General features: G+C 51.2%; 1 protein-coding gene across 9 annotated transcripts in view; it reads right to left on the bottom strand.

The window, feature by feature from the left end:
- EPB41L1 (erythrocyte membrane protein band 4.1 like 1) overlaps positions 1–18,930 on the bottom strand; it is a 139,818-nt gene that overhangs the window by 23,277 nt on the left and 97,611 nt on the right. For 6 of the 9 annotated variants that reach the window (XM_025398575.1, XM_025398574.1, XM_025398576.1 and 3 more), the window contains 4 exons: positions 18,680–18,777; positions 18,261–18,436; positions 14,839–14,987; positions 11,144–11,326 (listed from right to left, as the gene is read on the bottom strand). In XM_025398575.1, coding sequence (XP_025254360.1) covers positions 11,144–11,326; positions 14,839–14,987; positions 18,261–18,436; positions 18,680–18,777 — 606 coding nt within the window. Of the gene's footprint in view, positions 1–11,143; positions 11,327–13,831; positions 13,868–14,838; positions 14,988–18,260; positions 18,437–18,679; positions 18,778–18,930 lie in introns of all 9 variants that reach the window. The other 3 variants (XM_025398570.1, XM_025398569.1, XM_025398572.1) reach the window with 2 other exon arrangements.

The following is an 18,930-nucleotide window of genomic DNA, read 5'->3' on the forward strand; positions in this document are numbered from 1 at the left end:
AGAAATCTTGGGGCTGTGTTGACATCCCGAATGGAAGAGCAGACCAGGAAATGAAAAACACCCCAGGAAAGGTTCCTTGAAATCATAACAAGCTTAAAAAAACCAAAAACGACTCAAGAGTGGAGATGCCCCTTTCTGAGGGTCTCACACTGATGGCACAAGCAAGTACAAAGCAAATGTCCTGCCAGTGAGTCCTGGACAGGAGGCTCCATCCAAGGGTATTGGATCTGGGAGCTTATTGGAAGCAGCATTGCACGAAAGGCAGGGATGGAAGCCCGGACCCCAGGCCCATCCGTGCAGGCAGGTGTTGAGAAACAGAAACTAAGGAGGGAGATCCAGGGATTCAGGGAGACCCAGGAAGGGAAGGCAGAGAGGTTGGAGCCAAGAGCTTTGAGGAACAAAAGAGGAAGCCAACATGTTTGTCAATTCCACTGAGTCTCCGGGGGAGGGGTCAGCATCTACTAGAGAGAAGAGCAATTTGGGGTCAGGCCTTTTGGGCACAAGCTTCTTGGGAGCTGAGTGCTACGCTGGCTCTACCCTGAGCTCCATGAGTAGACCACGGGCAGGTCAGAGAGTAGAGGCTCTGGTCCCATCAGTGTAATTGACAACAGCGGGCCAAGGCAGTGCCTCGGGGAACCAGCAACTTTTGTCCGACATACATACCTCTCAACTGGCCTGTCAGGGATTAAACACCACACACACATTTTTGGCTGGTTCATGACATTCTTTTTAAAGACCAACCTAATACCCATGAAAGATTTGTAAAGAACTTGGCTTCTGGTTCTAGGGATTCAGTGGGCTTAGACATTCACTTGCTAAGCAAGCCTCCATTTAGCCAGTTTCTGGAAGGTTGAGAGGTGTGAAGGAGACATTCCAGACAAGCCAGAGTTGAGCAGCACAAGAGGTGCTGCCACGGCAGGTGGGAACCTAAGGCGGCGATGCATCCTGGCCAGGTGAAGGTGACCGGGTCATCAGGGCACAGAGGGGCTGCAGAGACCTGAGGGCCCAAGGGGCTGGTGAATCTCAGGCGCCCCCCCTTCCCAGGGGTGTTGGCTGCTAAGTTGGTGGAGTGCTTCTCTTCCCTGACCGCATCTCCGGATTTGTTCTGGATTAGAGAAGACAGTTAGTCTTAAGGAGGCAGAAAGAAACTTGGCACTGGGACTGAGAGGGAACCAGAAGCGAAGGATGGAAACCTCTGGACTGTCAGTTTTCCCAAGGTGGGAGAACCAGGGATGGGAAAGGATGAAGAAAGATCGCTGGACAAGCCAAGCAAGGTAGGCAGGAACCCAGCGGGTAGGAGCGGCAAGGCAAAGCAGGTGTGTCATTTGCTGGTGATGGCGCCACCTTCTCCATGGGGGTTGTGTGACCCTCTGGGCACCAAAAGCTGAGGGTCTTTGTGGCCAAGCTAACATGGGCCAAGCAGAGAAGCCCATCATTCAGCCTGAGCTACACCCAGGCCCCTTTAGGGAAAAAACTCACAGGGATGGATAAGCAGCCTCTGATTGCAGTAATGATGAGGGGCCACTGAAACATGCTTCTAAAAACTACAGAGCATGCGGCCAGCCCCCATGGGTGGGGAGCAGCGGTGGGGGTGGGGGCTCACGCGGCCAGTTACCCCAGTTCCAGTTGCTTCTGCCAGTGTGGTTTCACAGCCCGAATCGGGGGACACAGGCTCTAGTTCTGTGCGTGCTTCCTGGTAGGATGCAGAAGTGTCCTCCCTGAAGTGTCTGGTAGCCAGAGGCATCACTGTAGAATGTGTGGCTTTGGGGCTAGCAAAGTCCCCTGGGGGCTGGAGTTGGGCGAAGCCCAGGTCTGAGAGTGTACTCCACTGCTGCTCTGCCTGTCCCGCGGGGGCCTCTGAAGACAAGTCATTTGGAAGGGCCCTTGCTTCACCCTCGCTCATTCGGTGAGTTTCAGCTCCATGGGTCTCGAATATCCGAATTTTATTGGCCACTGAGGTCTTGCTAATATCTTCTATGGAGCCCTCTTCAACCCCCGCCTGGAAAGAGGTCATCTCCCTTTGCTTCCCTGAAGGGAACCCCAATCCCAGAGGTATGCGCCCCTCAGCTTCTTCAGGGACTACTCTGGGCTTTCTGCTGGTGATGGAAGGAGGCCTGCGCTCACTTCCTGTGGCAGGGGACACCACAAAGCCTACTTGGTCCTTGGGCTCTGGGCTGGCTTTCAAAAGATGGACATGTCTAAGAAAGGGCTCCCTGAGCTCCGAAGGCTCCCCTGACCCATGGGAGGTTGGGCTTGGAGAAGCTTCCTCCAGAACTGCCAGGTCCTCAGAGTGACCAGGGGAGGCCGGCAGGGGGATGATCACCTCCATGTGAAGAAATGCTGAGGCCTCACGGTCCTTCAGCTCAGCCCCTCCTTTCTGGATGGGAACCACTCCCTTCTCTTTGGGCGGGAAGTTGCCTCTGCCTGGTTTGGCCGGCTTCCTGACATTCAGAGGGATGGCCCGAGGGAGGGCGCAAGCCTGGGGTTCGGTACGCACATCGCATCCTCTGTGAGGAGGGTGTTTCTTCAGTTGCTCTGTGGGACTTTCCTCAGCCTTTCCCAGCAAATCTCCACTCACGGGGGCCCCTTCCTCTCGGGTTGCGCTAGCTGTTGGGTGGGGAAACTCTCCTTCCACTCCCCACTGAGCATCTTCCCATCCTTCAGCAAATGCCTGTCCTGCAGTAGGTCCCTTCAGGTCACCAGGTCCTCTATGGTTCTTGGGGGTCTCTGCCCCTTCCTCTGGGGAAGCCATGTGGGCTTCGTCCTTGCTCCTGCTGGGAACAGCAGCAGAAACCCTCAGGTCTGAGGAATTTAGCGCCGGCCTGGGCTCACCTCCAGGAGGGGCATCCAGGCGCCCTGGTCTCTCCTCCAGGGGTAGAGGGAGGACTTGGTCTTCTGAGTCTTTTTCTTCATAGTTTAAATAGAAGCTCCTCTCTGCACAGGAGGTATCAGTTTCATCACTCAACTCAGCTCTGGCTTCTGCGTGGGCTGGATCCAATAGAAACGACTGGAGTCCTCCCTTGTCGGAGGCTGGAGAGAGGACGTCCACCTCTGCTGGCCTGGTCCCTGAAGCAGTGGGTCTCCCACAAGTGTGGGGCTCCTCCAGCCCCTTCCTCAGCTCTGTCTGGCCCTCCGACTGACCATGTGACATGCAGCGGTTCCTGATGGTTGCCTCTCTGGTGTCTGCCCTGAGCTTGGAGCCCTTGAGGAGCTTTTCTGTCAATGTGCGGCCAGAAGACAGGGCAGCCCCTCCTGGGCTTTCCCTGATCCAGGGGCTTTCCTCCCCCACTGACTCAAAGTCTTCAGGACTTGCAATCATTTTTCCTCGTTGCTGGGTGTTTGCTCTTCTGGTTCCCACCATTTCTTCTGTGGCCACTTCCACTTTGAACTTGTCCACCAAAACGTCTACCTTGGAGAGTCTGCCGTCGGCAAGGATACCAGCAAGGCCTGTCTGCCTTTCTTCCTGATGCATGGTGGTCACTTTTAGGAGACCGAGCTCTTCTGGCCTAGTGTACTGTCTTTCTATAAATACCCAATGCTCTGAACCCTGTGTTTCAATTGGAGCAAGAAGAGTTAACATGAAATATCAGGCACCTAAAGAATGGGTGAGTTTTTCCCTTTGTAAGAGGGGACCAATCTACCACTGAAATGTTTGACTTTGGGACAGCACATCCCCAGAACTGGCTGGGGAGAGGAAGGCATGATGTGCCAGCCATTCTCATCAAGGTCCCTCTTCCCATCAGGTGCTTGATAAATTATTGACCAATTTTCCTCAACCACTGCCCCCAACTTGATAAAATGGGATGGGGTCTTATGCCCTCCCCCATGTCAGCCATGGGGAAACGGAGATCCATGGATGGGCCAGGACCCTTCCTCTTCCTCTTTTAATAATATAACTGCCACCGTCAGAGGGGAAAGTCGTTTCCATCACATGGAATCTTTAAATGTTAGAGTCAAAAGTACTCTTACGATGTTATCCAGTCTCATCTCCATATTGTGTAAGTGAGGAAACAGGTCTAGGGAAGGTCAGTGACTTGTTCAAGGTCACTGTTAGTAGAAGATAGAGTCAGGAAAAGAAAGCCTGATTTTTGAGGCTGGAGATCTTTGCTAACTTATTTTACAACCACGGAATATAGGTGCCAACTGTGATCTAACGGCAAGTTGAAGGGATGCGTTAAGTTCCACAGGCCACAGCCTGAAATCAAACCTTTCTACGAGGACTTCTGGGAAGAAAGCAGAGTAGTTGTGGAGATACCACTTGGCCAGGTTAGTGCCAGGCACCACAATGGCTTAAACAGCTTGAACACTGTAGGGTTCAACTCAAAAGAAACAAATACCAGGGCCCATTCTAATTCTAACAAAACCCATATAAAGAGCAGAAAAGGACTGAATAGAATGCATCAAGGAAGGGAGAGAGGCAAAGACCCAAGCATCATCATGCATCAAAAGCACCAGAGGCCAGCGCGGTGGCTCACACCTATAATCCCAGCACTTTGGTAGGCTGAGGTTGGCAGATCATGAGATCAAGAGATCAAGACCATTCTGGCCAACATGGTGAAACCCCATCTCTACTAAAAATACAAAAAATTAGCTGGACATGGTGGCATGCACCTGTAATCCCAGCAACTTGGGAGGCTGAGGCAGGAGAATTGCTTGAACCTAGGAGGCAGAGGTTGCAGTGAGCCGAGAATGTGCCACTGCACTCCAGCCTGGCAACAGAGACTCCGTCTAAAAAAAAAAAAAGGCCTGGGCGCAGTGGCTTATGCCTGTAATCCAAGCAATTTGGGAGGCTGAGGCAGGAGAATTGCTTGAATCTGTGGGGCAGAGGTTGCGGTGAGCCAAGATTGCACCATTGCACTCTAGCCTGGCAACAAGAACAAAATTCCATCTCAAAAAAAAAAAAAAAAGCACTGGATCGCAGCACTGTTAGGCCATCTCCCAACAGCCTCTACCTCCCCCCAAGAGTTCTTCGAACAATGCCTGGGAGGGGATGATGGACTTCTAGGATGGTTAGAAAAGCAGGAAGGTAACTGGGTTTTTCATCTTGTGGCCACAGGATCCTTCGCACAAAATTTTAATGGAAGTCGGCTATGTGACAGAAATACAGAGCTGCCCTGGTAAAGTTGGGGGTGTGGGTGGCCTTAGTGCCCTGAGGTACCTCCCTCCTTTGAAATCACTGCCCCAACTAGAGCCCCTCCATGATACAGATATGGAAACTGAGACCTGGAGATACAGGGAGCCCAAGGCCATACAGGGAGCAAGTGGAAAGGCAGGCCTCGAACTCAGTCTCTGACGCCAAGTTCTGTGAAGTGTGTCCTCTCCACCCTACCATGACCACCTCCACAGGGAGACGTGCCCAAAACTGCTCCTAGAAGCAGGAGGGAGAAGGTTTATATGACCTTGGGCTTCTTTTCAGGTTATGACTTGGTGAGGAGTCTGTCAGATCCCATAAGATCTGAAAAATTTTGAAGGCCCAAGAGAGCATCATAAACTCTGTGTTCCCCACTGTGTTTTGAGAAAATATCTCTGATTGTCAGGGAATCAGAACCCATTAAAATAATCTTGTCCATGGGAAAGCGAGATAAAAGGAAGGGGGAAAGGTCTAGGTAGAGTCTGGGGTGGGTTTCTGAGCTTTTACTTCAGGTCATTAAGCCTTCAGGACCACAGCTCCTGAACCATCCCAAAGGGACGTGCTTTGAGAGCCTATGGAAGCTAGGTCCCTTTGCTCATTTCCTTGAGAAGCAGGTTCGTTCAGCTGCCTCCATTCCAGCTGTACTGACATCATCCGCCTGGTAATAATGGCCAAAGCTAGTCAATGAGCCTCCTTCTGGGACATTCCTGCCCCAATTCTAACTAGCAACTAAGCTAGATAAGCAAGAGTGAGTGGGGCGGGTGCTGGCAGAGAACGAAAAATAAGACTGCATGAAGACAGGGGAAACGTATAGTGATTGTTAGTTACTATCTGCCAGGCAATGCCAGCCCTTTGTCTAAGTTATTAAATTTAATCCAAATGGCAACTTGTGATATCGTTATCCTTATTTCAGAAGGGGAAACGGTATCCCAGAGGGGAGAGGCCATGCCCAAGATCACAGACTGAGCAGTGGGGGACAAAGTAAAACGTAGGATCCTGAAGGGGAAAAGAAGACTGAACAAAAAGAGAAAAACTTCCACTGAAGGAAAGCACGGGTGGAGCCACACCCCTGGCCCGAGGGGTTGGCGTGAAAGTCGTTCTAACCCGAATCACAAGATGGGATAATGTTACGGTAGCCCCAGGTAGCCACAGCCCTGCAGCCATTCAAGGCACAAGACAGGAAACTCTCCAGCCTGGCTGTTCCCCTGACTCCAGGCTGTTCAGGCCCCTCCTGGAGCTCTGGGTCACATTTTGGGGCCTGACTTTTTTGTTTTGTTTTGTTTTGTTTTTGAGACCGGAGTTTTGTTCTGTCATCCAGGCTGGAGTGTAGTGGCGTGACCTTGACTCACTGACACAGCCACCTCCCAGGTTCAAGTGATTCTCCTGCCTCAGCCTCCCCAGTAGCTGGGATTACAGGCATGCACCACCATGCTCAGCTTATTATTATTATTGTTATTGTTATTATTATTATTATTATTTGTATTCTTAGTAGAGACGGGGTTTCACCATCTTGGCCAGGCTGGTCTCGAACTCCTGACCTCAGGTGATCTGCCCAACTCAGTCTCCCAAAGTGCTGGGATTACAGGCGTGAGCCACCATGCCCAGCTAGGCCTGCCCTTTATAAGAGGAGGGGTTTCAGGATAAGGGGCCCTCCAGAAACCATGTCCTGGGAGAAACTGCAAAGAGAGTGAAGTGTTCTAGGGAAGGGGAGGTGTTCAAGTCTCTGAAGGGCTGGCCTGGAGGAGGATGCAGAGCGGCAGTGGGCACCAGCGGGCAGAATGAGGCCTACAAGCTGCTGATTTGAAAGGGCAGGTTTTAATTCAACACGGAAAGTTCCCAATAGTTAATGGGCTGCCGCCAAGGACAGCAAAAGTACCCGCTGTGGAAGAGGCTGGATGGACGTTACCAGGAGAATGATGGGGGCGTGGGGTGCAGGTTGTGGGCTGTGCTCCCCAAACAGGCACCTGTCCTTGGTCACAGGAGCATCTCTGTGTCCAGGACATCTCTCTGGCCCTGTCCTTGGTATGCTGTTGACTCCTGTCCGATTTCCCTCAAGAGAGTGCGCAGATAGTTTTGTTTTTATTTTTAGATTGAGGAAAAATGCATAGAGTAGAAGTATGATTTATGTTTTATCACTTATGTAGCTCATTTATGTCTTTCTTAAAGTTCCAGCACATTTGCAGCAGCTACGGAAGTTTTCTCTGAGAATGGAGAAAGGTACAGGCCCTCAGAGGAGAGCATATGCCAACAGAGGAGCAGCAGATTATCAGGGAAGAAAGTTCTGCCCAGATGATCACTCAATACCTTCCAACCCTGAGAGTCCATGAAATCCCAGCAGAGGAAGGAGTGCAGCCTCCTGCCTGGGCCTGGATTCTATGCCCAGCATCCATGCAGGGCCACAGGAATTTCAAAGAGCCCTCCACTTGCTGCCGCCCTGGGCATAGAAGCAATGGTCGCCTCATTTCAAACACTTGCCTGACCAATCTCTTCACAACCCTAAGGATACTCCTTAGAGAAAGATGTCCACTTTTGCCTGCCTCTTTGATGGGCCCAAGCTCCAAGGGAGTTCAGAGAAGATGCAGGCAGGAGATGGCTGGAATGTCGTGCCCTAACTAGCCACTGCTAGACCTTATTCAGGCTTCTGAACAGAGACAAGACCTTAAGGCAGAAGGCATCTGGGTGCCATGACCCCTGATCTTAGCATAGAAGTCAAAGCCTGCCTCTAGAGTCACCTGCCTTACCAGGGCCTGAAAGAGGGAGATCATTCCTGCCTCTCCTTCAAGGCCAAGGCAATGCAGGCTGTTCTGTCTTCCCAGAATGGTTGCAGTCCTGTCTCTCCTCAGAAACAAGGGATGAGGGAGGGGCTGGCCCTTTATGGATCTCTGGGATGGGGACATTTCCTTATCACAGCATGGGGACAGCATGGGTTACCCATTGCTTCCATCTGCTTGGCAGAATCTGGTACATTCCCCTCACCCCAGAGAAAGGGTTTTCTTAAGACCACAGAGGGTGGTTCTAGGTGGGCAGGAGGAAGGGGCACAGGAAGGTGAAGACAGTAACCTCAGGAGATGCTGCGAGGCTTTTCTGAGTGAACACTTCCAAGCCTGCGGCTGCTCCAGGCTCAGGTGCCAAGTCCTGCTGAGAGATGTCCTGGGTCCTCTGGGACTGCAGGGGAGGCCCAGAGCCAGAGGAAAGGGGAAGAGGGAGGAAGGGAAGGAGAGACAGAGACAGGAAGAGAGGGAGAGAGAAAAAGTAGGAGAGAGACACACACACACACAAAGTCCATAAATAGCCCAGCTTTTAAAGTCCCACATCTTTAGGATTTGTGGATTAGGTCAGGGAGTAGCCATTCTGTGGGGTGAGCTAGGGAGGGACTGCCCTTCTGAGCTACTTAAGGGAGGGAGGCCCACAGTCAGCCCCAGTGCCCTTCCCCCATGCCCTGCCCACTCTCATTCAGAGATGTTGGAGCCATACCTTTTAGACTCTGGCTCCAGGGCTTCCCTGGATGTCTCTGGCTTAGGCTATGGTTCAATCCTGCAGTTTGGATTACAGCCCCCTTTAAACATTGAAACTTGGGTTTGGCAAATGGGAACAGTTGAAGTTCCCACTGTTTTCCCCTTGGCCCAGGTGAGGCCCAACAATATATGAGGAGGCTGCTAGGAATTCTGGATGACACAGGCATCTTCAGGATACCCCCCACAAAGCTGGTTTCGGGATCAGGGATTCTAGTCACCATCAGCAATAGCCCCATGACTGCCCAGCACCTTCCAGTTGAGAAAGTGCTTTTATATTCATTATTTCACTCCACCTTCCCAACTACCCTATGGAATGACAATTTTGGTCCTCCAAAACGGGCTAGGCAATGAGGCTCAGAAAGGGGAAGTTACTCACCCAAGGACCCAGTCAATCCTTGTCTATGGCACCTCCCCATCTCCCAAATCTTCAAAGGCCCCTAAATGCCAAGGGAGCCTGTAAGCCAGTTCTGAATGGTCCATAGCTCCAGGGTGAGCTCCTGGACCACAGTTCTTTCCAGCAGTGGACTATATTTCTTGGGGCTGAGCAGGGCTGGGAGGTGGAGCAGATTCTACCTTTTAGTAAGACCCATCTTCTAGGAGTTCCAGCTATCACCAGCAGGTGGGGCACACCCTACACCAGGCTACACTGAGACACTCCAGAGCTCTAGACCCCACTTCCCAGGGCTCATCTTCCCCTTCTCTTCTGGAGACTCACTCTTTCAGTAGCCTCTGCATCCCACCTCACCCACAGCCACGCCAAGCCTGGCCAGCCCACATCAGGATTGATTAGAGGCCACGCTGAAGGGCAGAAGGGGGTGCTGTTCACTGGCTCGCTAGACCAGCCCCCACCACCCAGTCCAGGGTCTTGCTTGTGCCAGAGGCAAACAGAGGCCCTTCGTGGATGCAGAGGTCTGCCATTCTTCCACGGCGCCAGCCTTAAAGGCCCCCAAAGCATCCCTAATTCTGTGACTCACCAACCAGAAAGCCAACCCAGTAGCTCTCTCTGGACTTATGCCTTACTAGACAAAGCCGTCTGTTATCTGGCAGGTTTAGGCCATGGGTAGCACTGATCCAATAAAATGCTCTGCTAATTAGATCATGGGTGCATCACCAATTTTCAAAGCATTAGAAGGCAGTACACATACAATTGACTCTCTACCTGGTCTTTATGTGATTTGGTCTTGCTCCTAGGCAGCTGTGATTTAATAGCAAATACAATAGCCTGGGTCACAAGAAAATTGGGTTCTGGCTCCTCTTCCATCAGCTATGACACTGAATAAGTCCTTCCTCTTTCTGGGTCTCAGTGCCCCTATCTGTAAAATGAAGGTTCTGATCAGGTTCCCAGGGCCCTTTCAACTTTTATTTTATTTAGGAAAGGGGAATTTTATTTGTTAAAGAAAAGTCATCTGTGAATGCCTCTAGTTAAATTAGTATGCTTGACTTTAACACTTTGGATTGAAACATACTTTATTTATCCTGATTTGAAGTTAACCTCCTCTGTGGAAAAGTCTGGAACTCTCAAATGAAACAGTAACTCACACTGCACATCGAGATACTCTGCTAGTCCCTCTATGTGTGTTATCTTGTCTAATCCTTAAAACATCCCCGTGAAGTAGGTGCTTTTATTATCTCTACCCAACAAGTCTCAGAGAGGTTAAGTAACAAGCCCAAAGTCATCCAGCTAGCAGGCAGCGGAGCCGGAATTCAAACCCAGGCAGTGTAAGTATACACCACAATTGGATTTCAGACCAGTAAGCAATAGCTTCAGGGAGAAAACACCTAAGTATAAACTGGGGTAAATATCGCCAAGATTTAGCAAGGGCTAAAAATATGGACTTGAGAGTCTAAATGCAGGGCTTCCCCAAATCCTAACTTCATCTCTTCTTCAATCGAGAAAACACCCCACGCTTTCCACTCAGAAAGGCAGGTCATGTGAGATCCTTTTCTGAAGCTTCAGAAGCAGGTCTGATTTCTGTGACGGGCCCATTCCCCTCCAGTGGGCTCCGAAGCCCCTTTCAGGAGGGACCACTCCCCAATCCGTGTTTTCACAATAGGCACAACAGGGTCTAGTTCTGGATAGAGCTATTGGGATTCTCAAAATGTAGTGCACATGAAAAGCCTCTGCAGCACTTGTCCAAATGCCGATGCCAGCACTGAGTCCAAATATCTGATTCAGTAGGTCTGGGCTGGGGCCCTGAAACCTGCATTTCTAACCAGCACCCCTTCCCCATTATACTCGGGCTGATGGAAGGGAAGTACACCAAGCTTCCAGGAGTCTTGAGTTTTTCATGTTTTAAGTTGGTCTCCAGGACCCAGGATTCCAAGATTTAGTGAATTCATCTCCCTCAGCCTAACCTACCACCCTCTCCATCCCCACGAGCCCCTAAGCAGCAATGGGGGAAGCATACTGGTGTGGAGGATGAGTGTAAGTCAGGACGTAGCAACCCAATGCCTCTTTACCCAAGGTCCCTGTTGAGGGGTTCAGGGTGACACCTACCTCATTGGCTTTCTCAGGGGTGCCCTTGGGAGAGGGGGAGGCAGGGGAGGAGGGCAGCCTGCGCTCCCGTTCCCAGTCTCGATCCCGGTGGATGAGTTTGCTGTTGGGCTCCTTCAGGGTCCTCTTGAGCTCATTGATGCTGGCCTGGTGCTTCAGCAAGACGTCCTCTGGCTTGTCTAAGAACTAGGGATAGATGGAGAGGGTGGTGGTGTTAGGGGAACAGCTCCAAGTGGGGGATGCAGGGTGCAGGGATGATGGCAGCAGTCACCATCACCACCCTCCACCAGCAACGTGTTTCCCACTCTGACCTGTGTTGCCCTCATGGCAGCCCCAGAGGCCAACCAGGGCAAGGAGAACCACCCCAACAGGTGCACATCCCAAGGCACAGAGCACTGAAGATGAAAAAGAGGAGACGTCTAGCCAAGCCACCTTTGCTTCTCCCTTGCCTGGCTCTACAGCCTTCAAACAGCCAAACTCTACCCAAAGCCCACAGGTCTGGGTGAGTTCCTTTTGGTGCTACAAGCCCAGTCTTAGTCACAGAGGTGACTTCCCTCTGGTTACAACCACGGCATAGCAGGCAGCAACTGCCAGAGAGCTATAATAACTCACTAATCCTGTTCACTGGGCTGCTCTGGCTCGTTGAGGGGCCTCCTACATCCCTCCTGGATCCCAGTGTCCACTTTCTGGCCAAGACTTGGGCCACTATACTTAGCAGGATGTCCAGTCTGGGCCCCTCCTAGCCCAACATGCACAACTGCTCAGGCCCTGGGGAGGCCCACAGTAGAGATCCTCCTCAAGCCAGGGACATCCAGAAGAATGGCCAAGCTGCCACACTAGAGACCAGGGGCAGTCTAGTCTCCTCTGTGATGGGCCACTACCTTCTCCAACCACCCTGGACCTTCCAGATAACTTTCAGGTACTGACTCACCAATAGCAGACAGGGTGAGATATAGCCAGATAGAGAAACTAGAATGCTTTGGAGTGTTCGGGAAGATTAGGAGAATTAGAGACCAGGAAGAAGAATGGTAAGTCCCATGGCTGGACCCAAGAATTGAGCCAGGTATAGCTGGAGTTGTAGGATTCTAACTATACAGGTAGTGTTCCCCATTAAACTACCAAGTCTGTGCTCAAGTTAGTGCAGCATGACAGAGTCATCTCCTTAGGTCAAGGGAGGACGAGCTTTGCGCAGGAGCTGGCAGGGACCTGCCAAAGCTGTTTATCTGGCTACTTCTGGGGCAAAGCGGTGGCTGGCAGCCCAAGGACCCTTATCTGTAAGACTGTTTAAAAATTCATGTTAACTCAATTCAGGACAAGAAATGGACAATCTCAGCTTATTAAAGTCAGATCAGGTAATTCTGGAAGAACCACTGGAAGGTAAGCTTACCCTTGGACAAAGCTAGAATCTTCCCCTGGGCTCATCTCTGGTACCCAAGGATCCACTACGGCTGACTCCTAAGCTACCTCAGGAAGGAAATCAATCCCAGTGAGGCTCCTGCTTTCCCTCCAGACATCTGTCTGTTCCTCAGGCATCCCTTCCCAAGCTGAGCTGCCCTCGGGACAATGGCTGCCTGAGAAGTCAAACCTGATGGCGTTTGCACAGGGAGGGGGTTTGGGCTGCAATGGGTAGTGAGTCCCAACCTGAGATGTGGCTTGTCATCTTCCATTCCAAACCTGCCCCACTGCCTCCATGAGTGTGTCATGTCCTTGAAGGCTACAGGAAGCAGTGGGATCCTGGGATCCTGGGATCCTTAAAGGTTAAGGGCATTGGAGAAACCTAGTCTGAATGCTTTGCTGTGCAGACAGGGGACTGGGGCCTGAGGGGAATTTCCCAAGACCTTCAAAGAGTTGGTGGCAGAAGTGGGGTTGAAACCCAGATCTCAGGACTCCAAGGTAAGGCTCTTCTTATGTTCCAGTCTCTGGCCCTTTCCCTAGGCAGCCCAAGAATAAACCCACTTCTCTTGCAGTTAAAGTTCAGATGAAGAGTTAGTGACTGTGTGAGAGGCAAGAAGTGGTTAACATGGGAGGAATAATTTGGGGGAAGCAACAAATGGGAAGAAGATGAGGAAAGGAAGAGAAGAGGAGGAGGTTTTTGCCAGAGTTGAGCAGTAGTCAACCCTGCCTAGGGGAGGTGTCGGACTGGAGTTGGGGCAGATGCAGATGTGTCTGAGGTGCCTCCCTCCCCCACCAAATCCCCACGCCCACAACTGGTTGCCAATAGATACAAAAAGAAGCTTGGGATGAGGACACAGGGGACACAGATGAGATGGAGGCGAGACCAAACAGTGCTGTCGAGGAGGAGATGAATCTAGGGAAGGGGTGGGTGGGGGGAGATGAGCTATATGAAAGCATAGAATGGCCCGGAAGAGCTGGTGGTGCAGGTGGGATGGTCAGCAGGTGAGCTGCAAGTATGGAGGACCGGGTGAGCTAGGGAGAGGGTGGGAGGGCTGAGGAAGGAGGGAGAGATGGCCATTTGGCTAGGAGAGTCTAAGAAGGGAGCTAGAGAGATAAGCTTAGTGGGTGGTGGAGTGGCGAGCAAGGGCGGCTGCAGAGGGCGATGGCTGGGGACCAGAGACGAAGTTGAAGCTGAGATGGTGCCAGGGAAGTGAGCCTGGGATGGACTGTGGGATGGTGACAAATGAGCTGGGGATAGGAAAGGCTGGGTAGGGAGGGACAGGTCCCATGCAGTACCTCCTGCTTGTGTCTCGGCGTGGTTTCCTGCTCCGGCTAGTGGGATGTGGTAGGAGGGAAAGAAAGCAGCAGGGTCAGTAGAGCAGATGGATTAGAGATATCACGATGGGCTTGGTCCAGCAAGGAGCCCAGAGCACTCACACTCGACCAAGTGGAGGCCAGGGCAGCTGGGTGGGCCACCAGCAGGGCAGTGAGATAATCAGAAGAAGGTGCAGGCGTGAAGCAGGGCGCTGTCCCAGGAAGGCAGAGAAGGTAACTAGAGGCCAAGTGGGCAGAGCCATACTGGGCAGGTGGGATATGAGAAAGGGGTTTCCTGTCTCTTGCTGTCAGTGGGAGCATGTTCAAGGCCCTGTGCTCACAAGGGAGATGGAAAGAAACCTGCTGAACAACTACACCAAGAGGAAGCTCTCCCTGGCCTGTGTGTGCACACACCTGTGTGTGTGCATGTTGTTTACACATCAGTGTGCATGGATCTAAGGGTGACGAGTGCATACGTATGTTATTAAATGCGTGTGAGGCTAAGGTCATGCACTCCTGCATGAGCATGTACACACAGATACTGGAAGTGTGTGTGTGCACCTGATTGGGGCATGGGGAAGTAGGAAGGGGACACACTTGAACTTCACACTCCTGAGAGCTGTTGGTGACACCCAGTCATGCTCTGAGGAGGAAGAGAGCAGTGCAGATCCAGATCCCAGTCAAAGGGGCAAATTAAGAGTGTGCAAAAGGAGGCCTGAGTCCTCTAAGGGACAGAGTGGCCCTCTGGAAAAGTAGGGCAAAGCTGGGGAGAGTACAGGGCAGGCAGCATGCCCACCCCCATGCCCACCCCATCCCAGCAAGGGCCAGGTATTGAGAGATGACCCAAAGGCAAGGCCCTGTCCATGGTGGACTCCATAGCAAGGGTGCTTGGCAACAGCTGGGGGCATATGAAGGCCAAGGTCAAGGGTAGACCTCAGGTCAGCCTCCTGATCCCCAGGGCAGAGGGTACGAGAAAGCCAGGCTCCTACCTTTAGCTCCTTGATCTTGGTCGGAGTCCTGACCTCTCCCTCCTCGGCCTCTGACCGTCGCCCCCCAGACTCGCCATCCTCCTCCCGCTTGTCACCGTCAGGCCCTGCATCGTGGTTCTCGCTGACAGAGGCTGGGCGGGAGAACTCTGCTGAAGTGGGTGGAGATAGCCGGGCAACCATGTGAGACCCTCCCGGAGAACAGAGAACCAGCCCAGCCCTGCCCAACCGCGCCTGGAGTGGAGCCAACTCTTCCACACCCCTCACCCGTTGCCCAGAGGGGTGAAGTAGACTTCTGGTCACATGGCCAGTAAGTGGCAGACCTGCCTCCCAGCCCAGGACTCCTTCCTGGTTTCTACAGCACTAGAACCTGGGTTCAAATCTCAAATCCATCTCTTCTTGACTGCATGACCTTGGGTAAATTACACAATATTTCTGGGTCTTGGTTTCCTCATCTAGAAGCAGTGCCTGCTTTAGAAAGAGGAGGTGAGGAATGAAAAAGCTAATGTATATAAGTATTTATGGAAGAGTGGCTGGCACAGAGTGAGCCTTCCATCAATGGCAGCCCATAAATGTTGCTGTTTTGGTTGTGGTGGTTGTGGTTGAATACTCACCTGATCATCATTTAGCAACAAACAAATATGGTGAGATTAGCTTTACTAGTGAAAGCTAAAGTCTTAAGTTTGCAACTAATTTACCTTCTTTATAAATTAGGGAGAATTCAGGGAGATCCCTGCAATAACACCTTTCTCACTCACTGGTATTCCAAAATGCTTTTCTGAATAGGAAAGGAAGGGGTGGAACTAGACTTCGCATCAGGCATTGGGCATAATCCGACTATGCCCATAGATTGTGTCTTGGTGGAAAATAGGCTGAAAAACATGGGTTTAAAATAACCAGAGCTCAGATTATCCTTGGGGTTGGCCTAGATTTTAAAAAGAGGATAATTATCCTTTCTATTCATATACACTCACTTTGCAAAGTACGTATTTATGCATATATTTCATTTGATTTACACAATACCCTATGTTGATGGCTGGAATGGGACTGACTTATCCCCATTTTACAGAGGATGACTGGAGACGTCAAGGGGGGAAATATCCCACTGGTGACCTTTTGGTGAGCTGGGATAGGGACCGAGGCCTCCTGGCTTAGACTCCATGCTTCTGTTCCTCTCTGATGAGCTTCACCAGCTCCAGGCTAACCTCTGCTGCCTGCCAGAATCTGGGCTTCGTTTGGCCCCTGACATAGTAATGGAAGCTACAGGGGAGGGACCTTTCCCTTTGCATAAACCCGAGTTTTCTGTCCTCTGTCTACCCAAGGAGAAGAAGGAGCTTCTTCAGCCTCAGACAAACCCTAGCAGAACTACACATCTTTCAAACATGCACAGGAGTCCTGAGACAGGTCTCACTTTCGTATACCAGAAAAAGTATCAGACTTTCTTGATAGCCTGGCAAACTCCTAGGTATCCTTCAAAACCCTGCCCAGTTAGCACCCTTTCTGCAGAGCCCTTTCTGCCCCTTCTAAACTTAATTCCTCCCTCCTCACAGCTGCTCTACATTCTACACATGCTTCTCCCATTGCTTGAACCACAACAAATGCTTACAAACCTGCTATTCTACGAGCTCCTCAAAGGGAAGGGCCAAACCTATTCACTCTAAATACTATACCCAGGACCCAACACAAGGCCTGACACACATATAATACTCAGAAAATATAAGTAGAACTAACATGCCTGGAGGCCTGCCCCAAGGTGTTCTGGGAGCATCTATGGCTTCCCCACCCAAGTCCCTACTCCCTTTTTTTTTTTTTTTTTTTTTTGGAGATGGAGTCTCGCTCTATCACCAGGCTAGAGTGCAGTGGTACAATCTTGGCTCACTGCAACTTCTGCCTCCCAGGTTCAAGTGATTCTCCTGCCTCAGCCTCCCGAGTAGCTGAGACTACAGGCGCCTGCCACCATACCCAGCTAATCTTTGTATTGTTAGTACAGATGGGGTTTCACCATGTTGGCCTGGATGGTCTTGATCTCTTGACCTCATGATCCACCCTCCTTGGCCTCCCGAAGTGTTGGGATTACAGGAGTGAGCCACTGTGCCTGGCCTTTTTTTTTTTTGAGATGGAGTCTCGTTTTGTTGCCCAGGCTGGAGTGCAATAGTGTGATCTCAGCTCACTGCAACCTTCTCCTCTGGGGTCCAAGCAATTCTCCTATTTCAGCCTCCTGAGTAGCTGAGATTACAGGCGCATGCCACCACGCCTGGCTAATTTTTGTATTTTTAGTAGAGACGGGGTTTCGTCATATTGGTTAGGCTGGTCTCGAACTCCTGACCTCAGGTGATCTGCCCACCTTGGCCTCCCAAAGTGCTGGGATTACAGGCATGAGTCACCATGCTCAGCTCCCACTTCCCACCTTTAAGCCACTCTCTACAAACCTAAAAACAATAAAAACGGGTACAATTTCTTAAGGTGCTACTATATGCCACAGAATATTTTCTAGGCATGATCTCATTTAGTTTTCCCTAGAACACAGCAAAATAGGTACTATTTATTTTGTAGAAGAGGAAACAGGCTCAGGGAGTTACATAAGTTGCTTAAGGTCACCCATCCATTCATTCAGATATTTATGAACCACTTCTGGTGTTCAGAGAATAGCCCACAGTGACTGTCAAGGCCAAGATTTGAACTTAGATCTACATAATTCTGAATTTCCCCAGTGTCCCATGTGACTTCTGAACATCACCTACAAACTCGAGTGTGTACATCCTGGGGAGAGACTTGGGCCCTGAAGGATGCTGATTTAGTAGGTCTGGGGCAGAACCTGGGAATTTTTGTGTTTAACAATCTCACAGGCGACTCTGATGAGACATGGTTTGTGCACCACATTTTAAGCCCTGTCTGCTTGCTACAGGACTATATAGGGCCAGTTTTCATTGATGTTAAGGGCACCCATCAGCCCAACAGAAATGGAGACAGTGGAGAGTGCCACGTGGTTAGATTGTCAATCAGCCCAGAGCCCAGTAAAACCAAAAGAATGACCAAGAACGATGCCCTGGCTTCCCAGCAGATAAGGCATCATCAGCTCCACACTGCAGTCACAAGACACCATTCCCCTAGTATGATGATGACCGGTGGATTGCTAAGCTTCTTGGGTAGGTGGCCCAAACCATATGGCTGAACCTGGGACCCCAAAAGACCACAACTCAGGAAAGTTGTGGGAAATCCAGAGAGTGGTAGTGTCACATCTCAAGTGGAAGTGAGCTCTAGGTTGGGACTAAGCCACCAAGAGCTGCCCAGGGACAGCACTGGTCTTGAGGGGCCCAGCCTGGTGCAGACGAACTTGGGATGCGTCTACCATTTTCCTGTTCATTCTGCACTCCCCCACTTCCCTCTAAAGACCATTCCCCCCAGCCCTCCAGTTTGGGCCATACCTCCATCAAGGCTGCGGGACATGGTGTACCGTTTGCTGGAAGAACGCTCAAAGAAGGGTGCAGGCCGGTCAATGAGGGCGCTGGCCTGGCGGGTCTGTGCCTGGGTCCTCCCACTGTACCGGAACTTGGAGCCCATCACCAGGAAGCCCTTGGGTGGGGGCTCAGGGGACACCAGCCTGCAGCAGAGGAATGCAGGGGAGGGGGAATCAAACCTGTACTGCCAGGCCCAAGGTTAGACCACAGCTGGCCTTTCATCCCACTAACCCACCAACTACGACAATTCAAAGTGGCCCAGGAAGGGAGGGACTTGGGGAAAGGGAGGAGGACATTCCTAGCGTTCTCACTAACTCCTCCCCCGCTCCCCTCCATACACATGGTCTCTACCCCATCCCCATTACCCCATCCAAGGTCAGGCTCACCGGAAGAATGTGTGATGCTCGATGCAGACCTTCCATAGTCTCTTGGCTGACCGGTGGTTTGGGAGTTTAAAGCCAATTGTGCTCTCAAATTGCTCATACTGAAAACCAAGAAGGGCAGGTTAGAGGCAGGGCCTGAGCTCACTCTTGCAACTAGACCATTCTTTGTGTTTTTTATTTTATCTGTTTAATGTTTTCTTGAGACACGGGGTCTCGATCATTTGCCCAGGGTGGAGTGCGGTGGCGCAATCATA

This window comes from Theropithecus gelada, chromosome 10 (genome assembly GCF_003255815.1).
Source record: "Theropithecus gelada isolate Dixy chromosome 10, Tgel_1.0, whole genome shotgun sequence".
In the NCBI taxonomy this organism is placed as follows: Eukaryota; Metazoa; Chordata; class Mammalia; order Primates; family Cercopithecidae; genus Theropithecus; species Theropithecus gelada.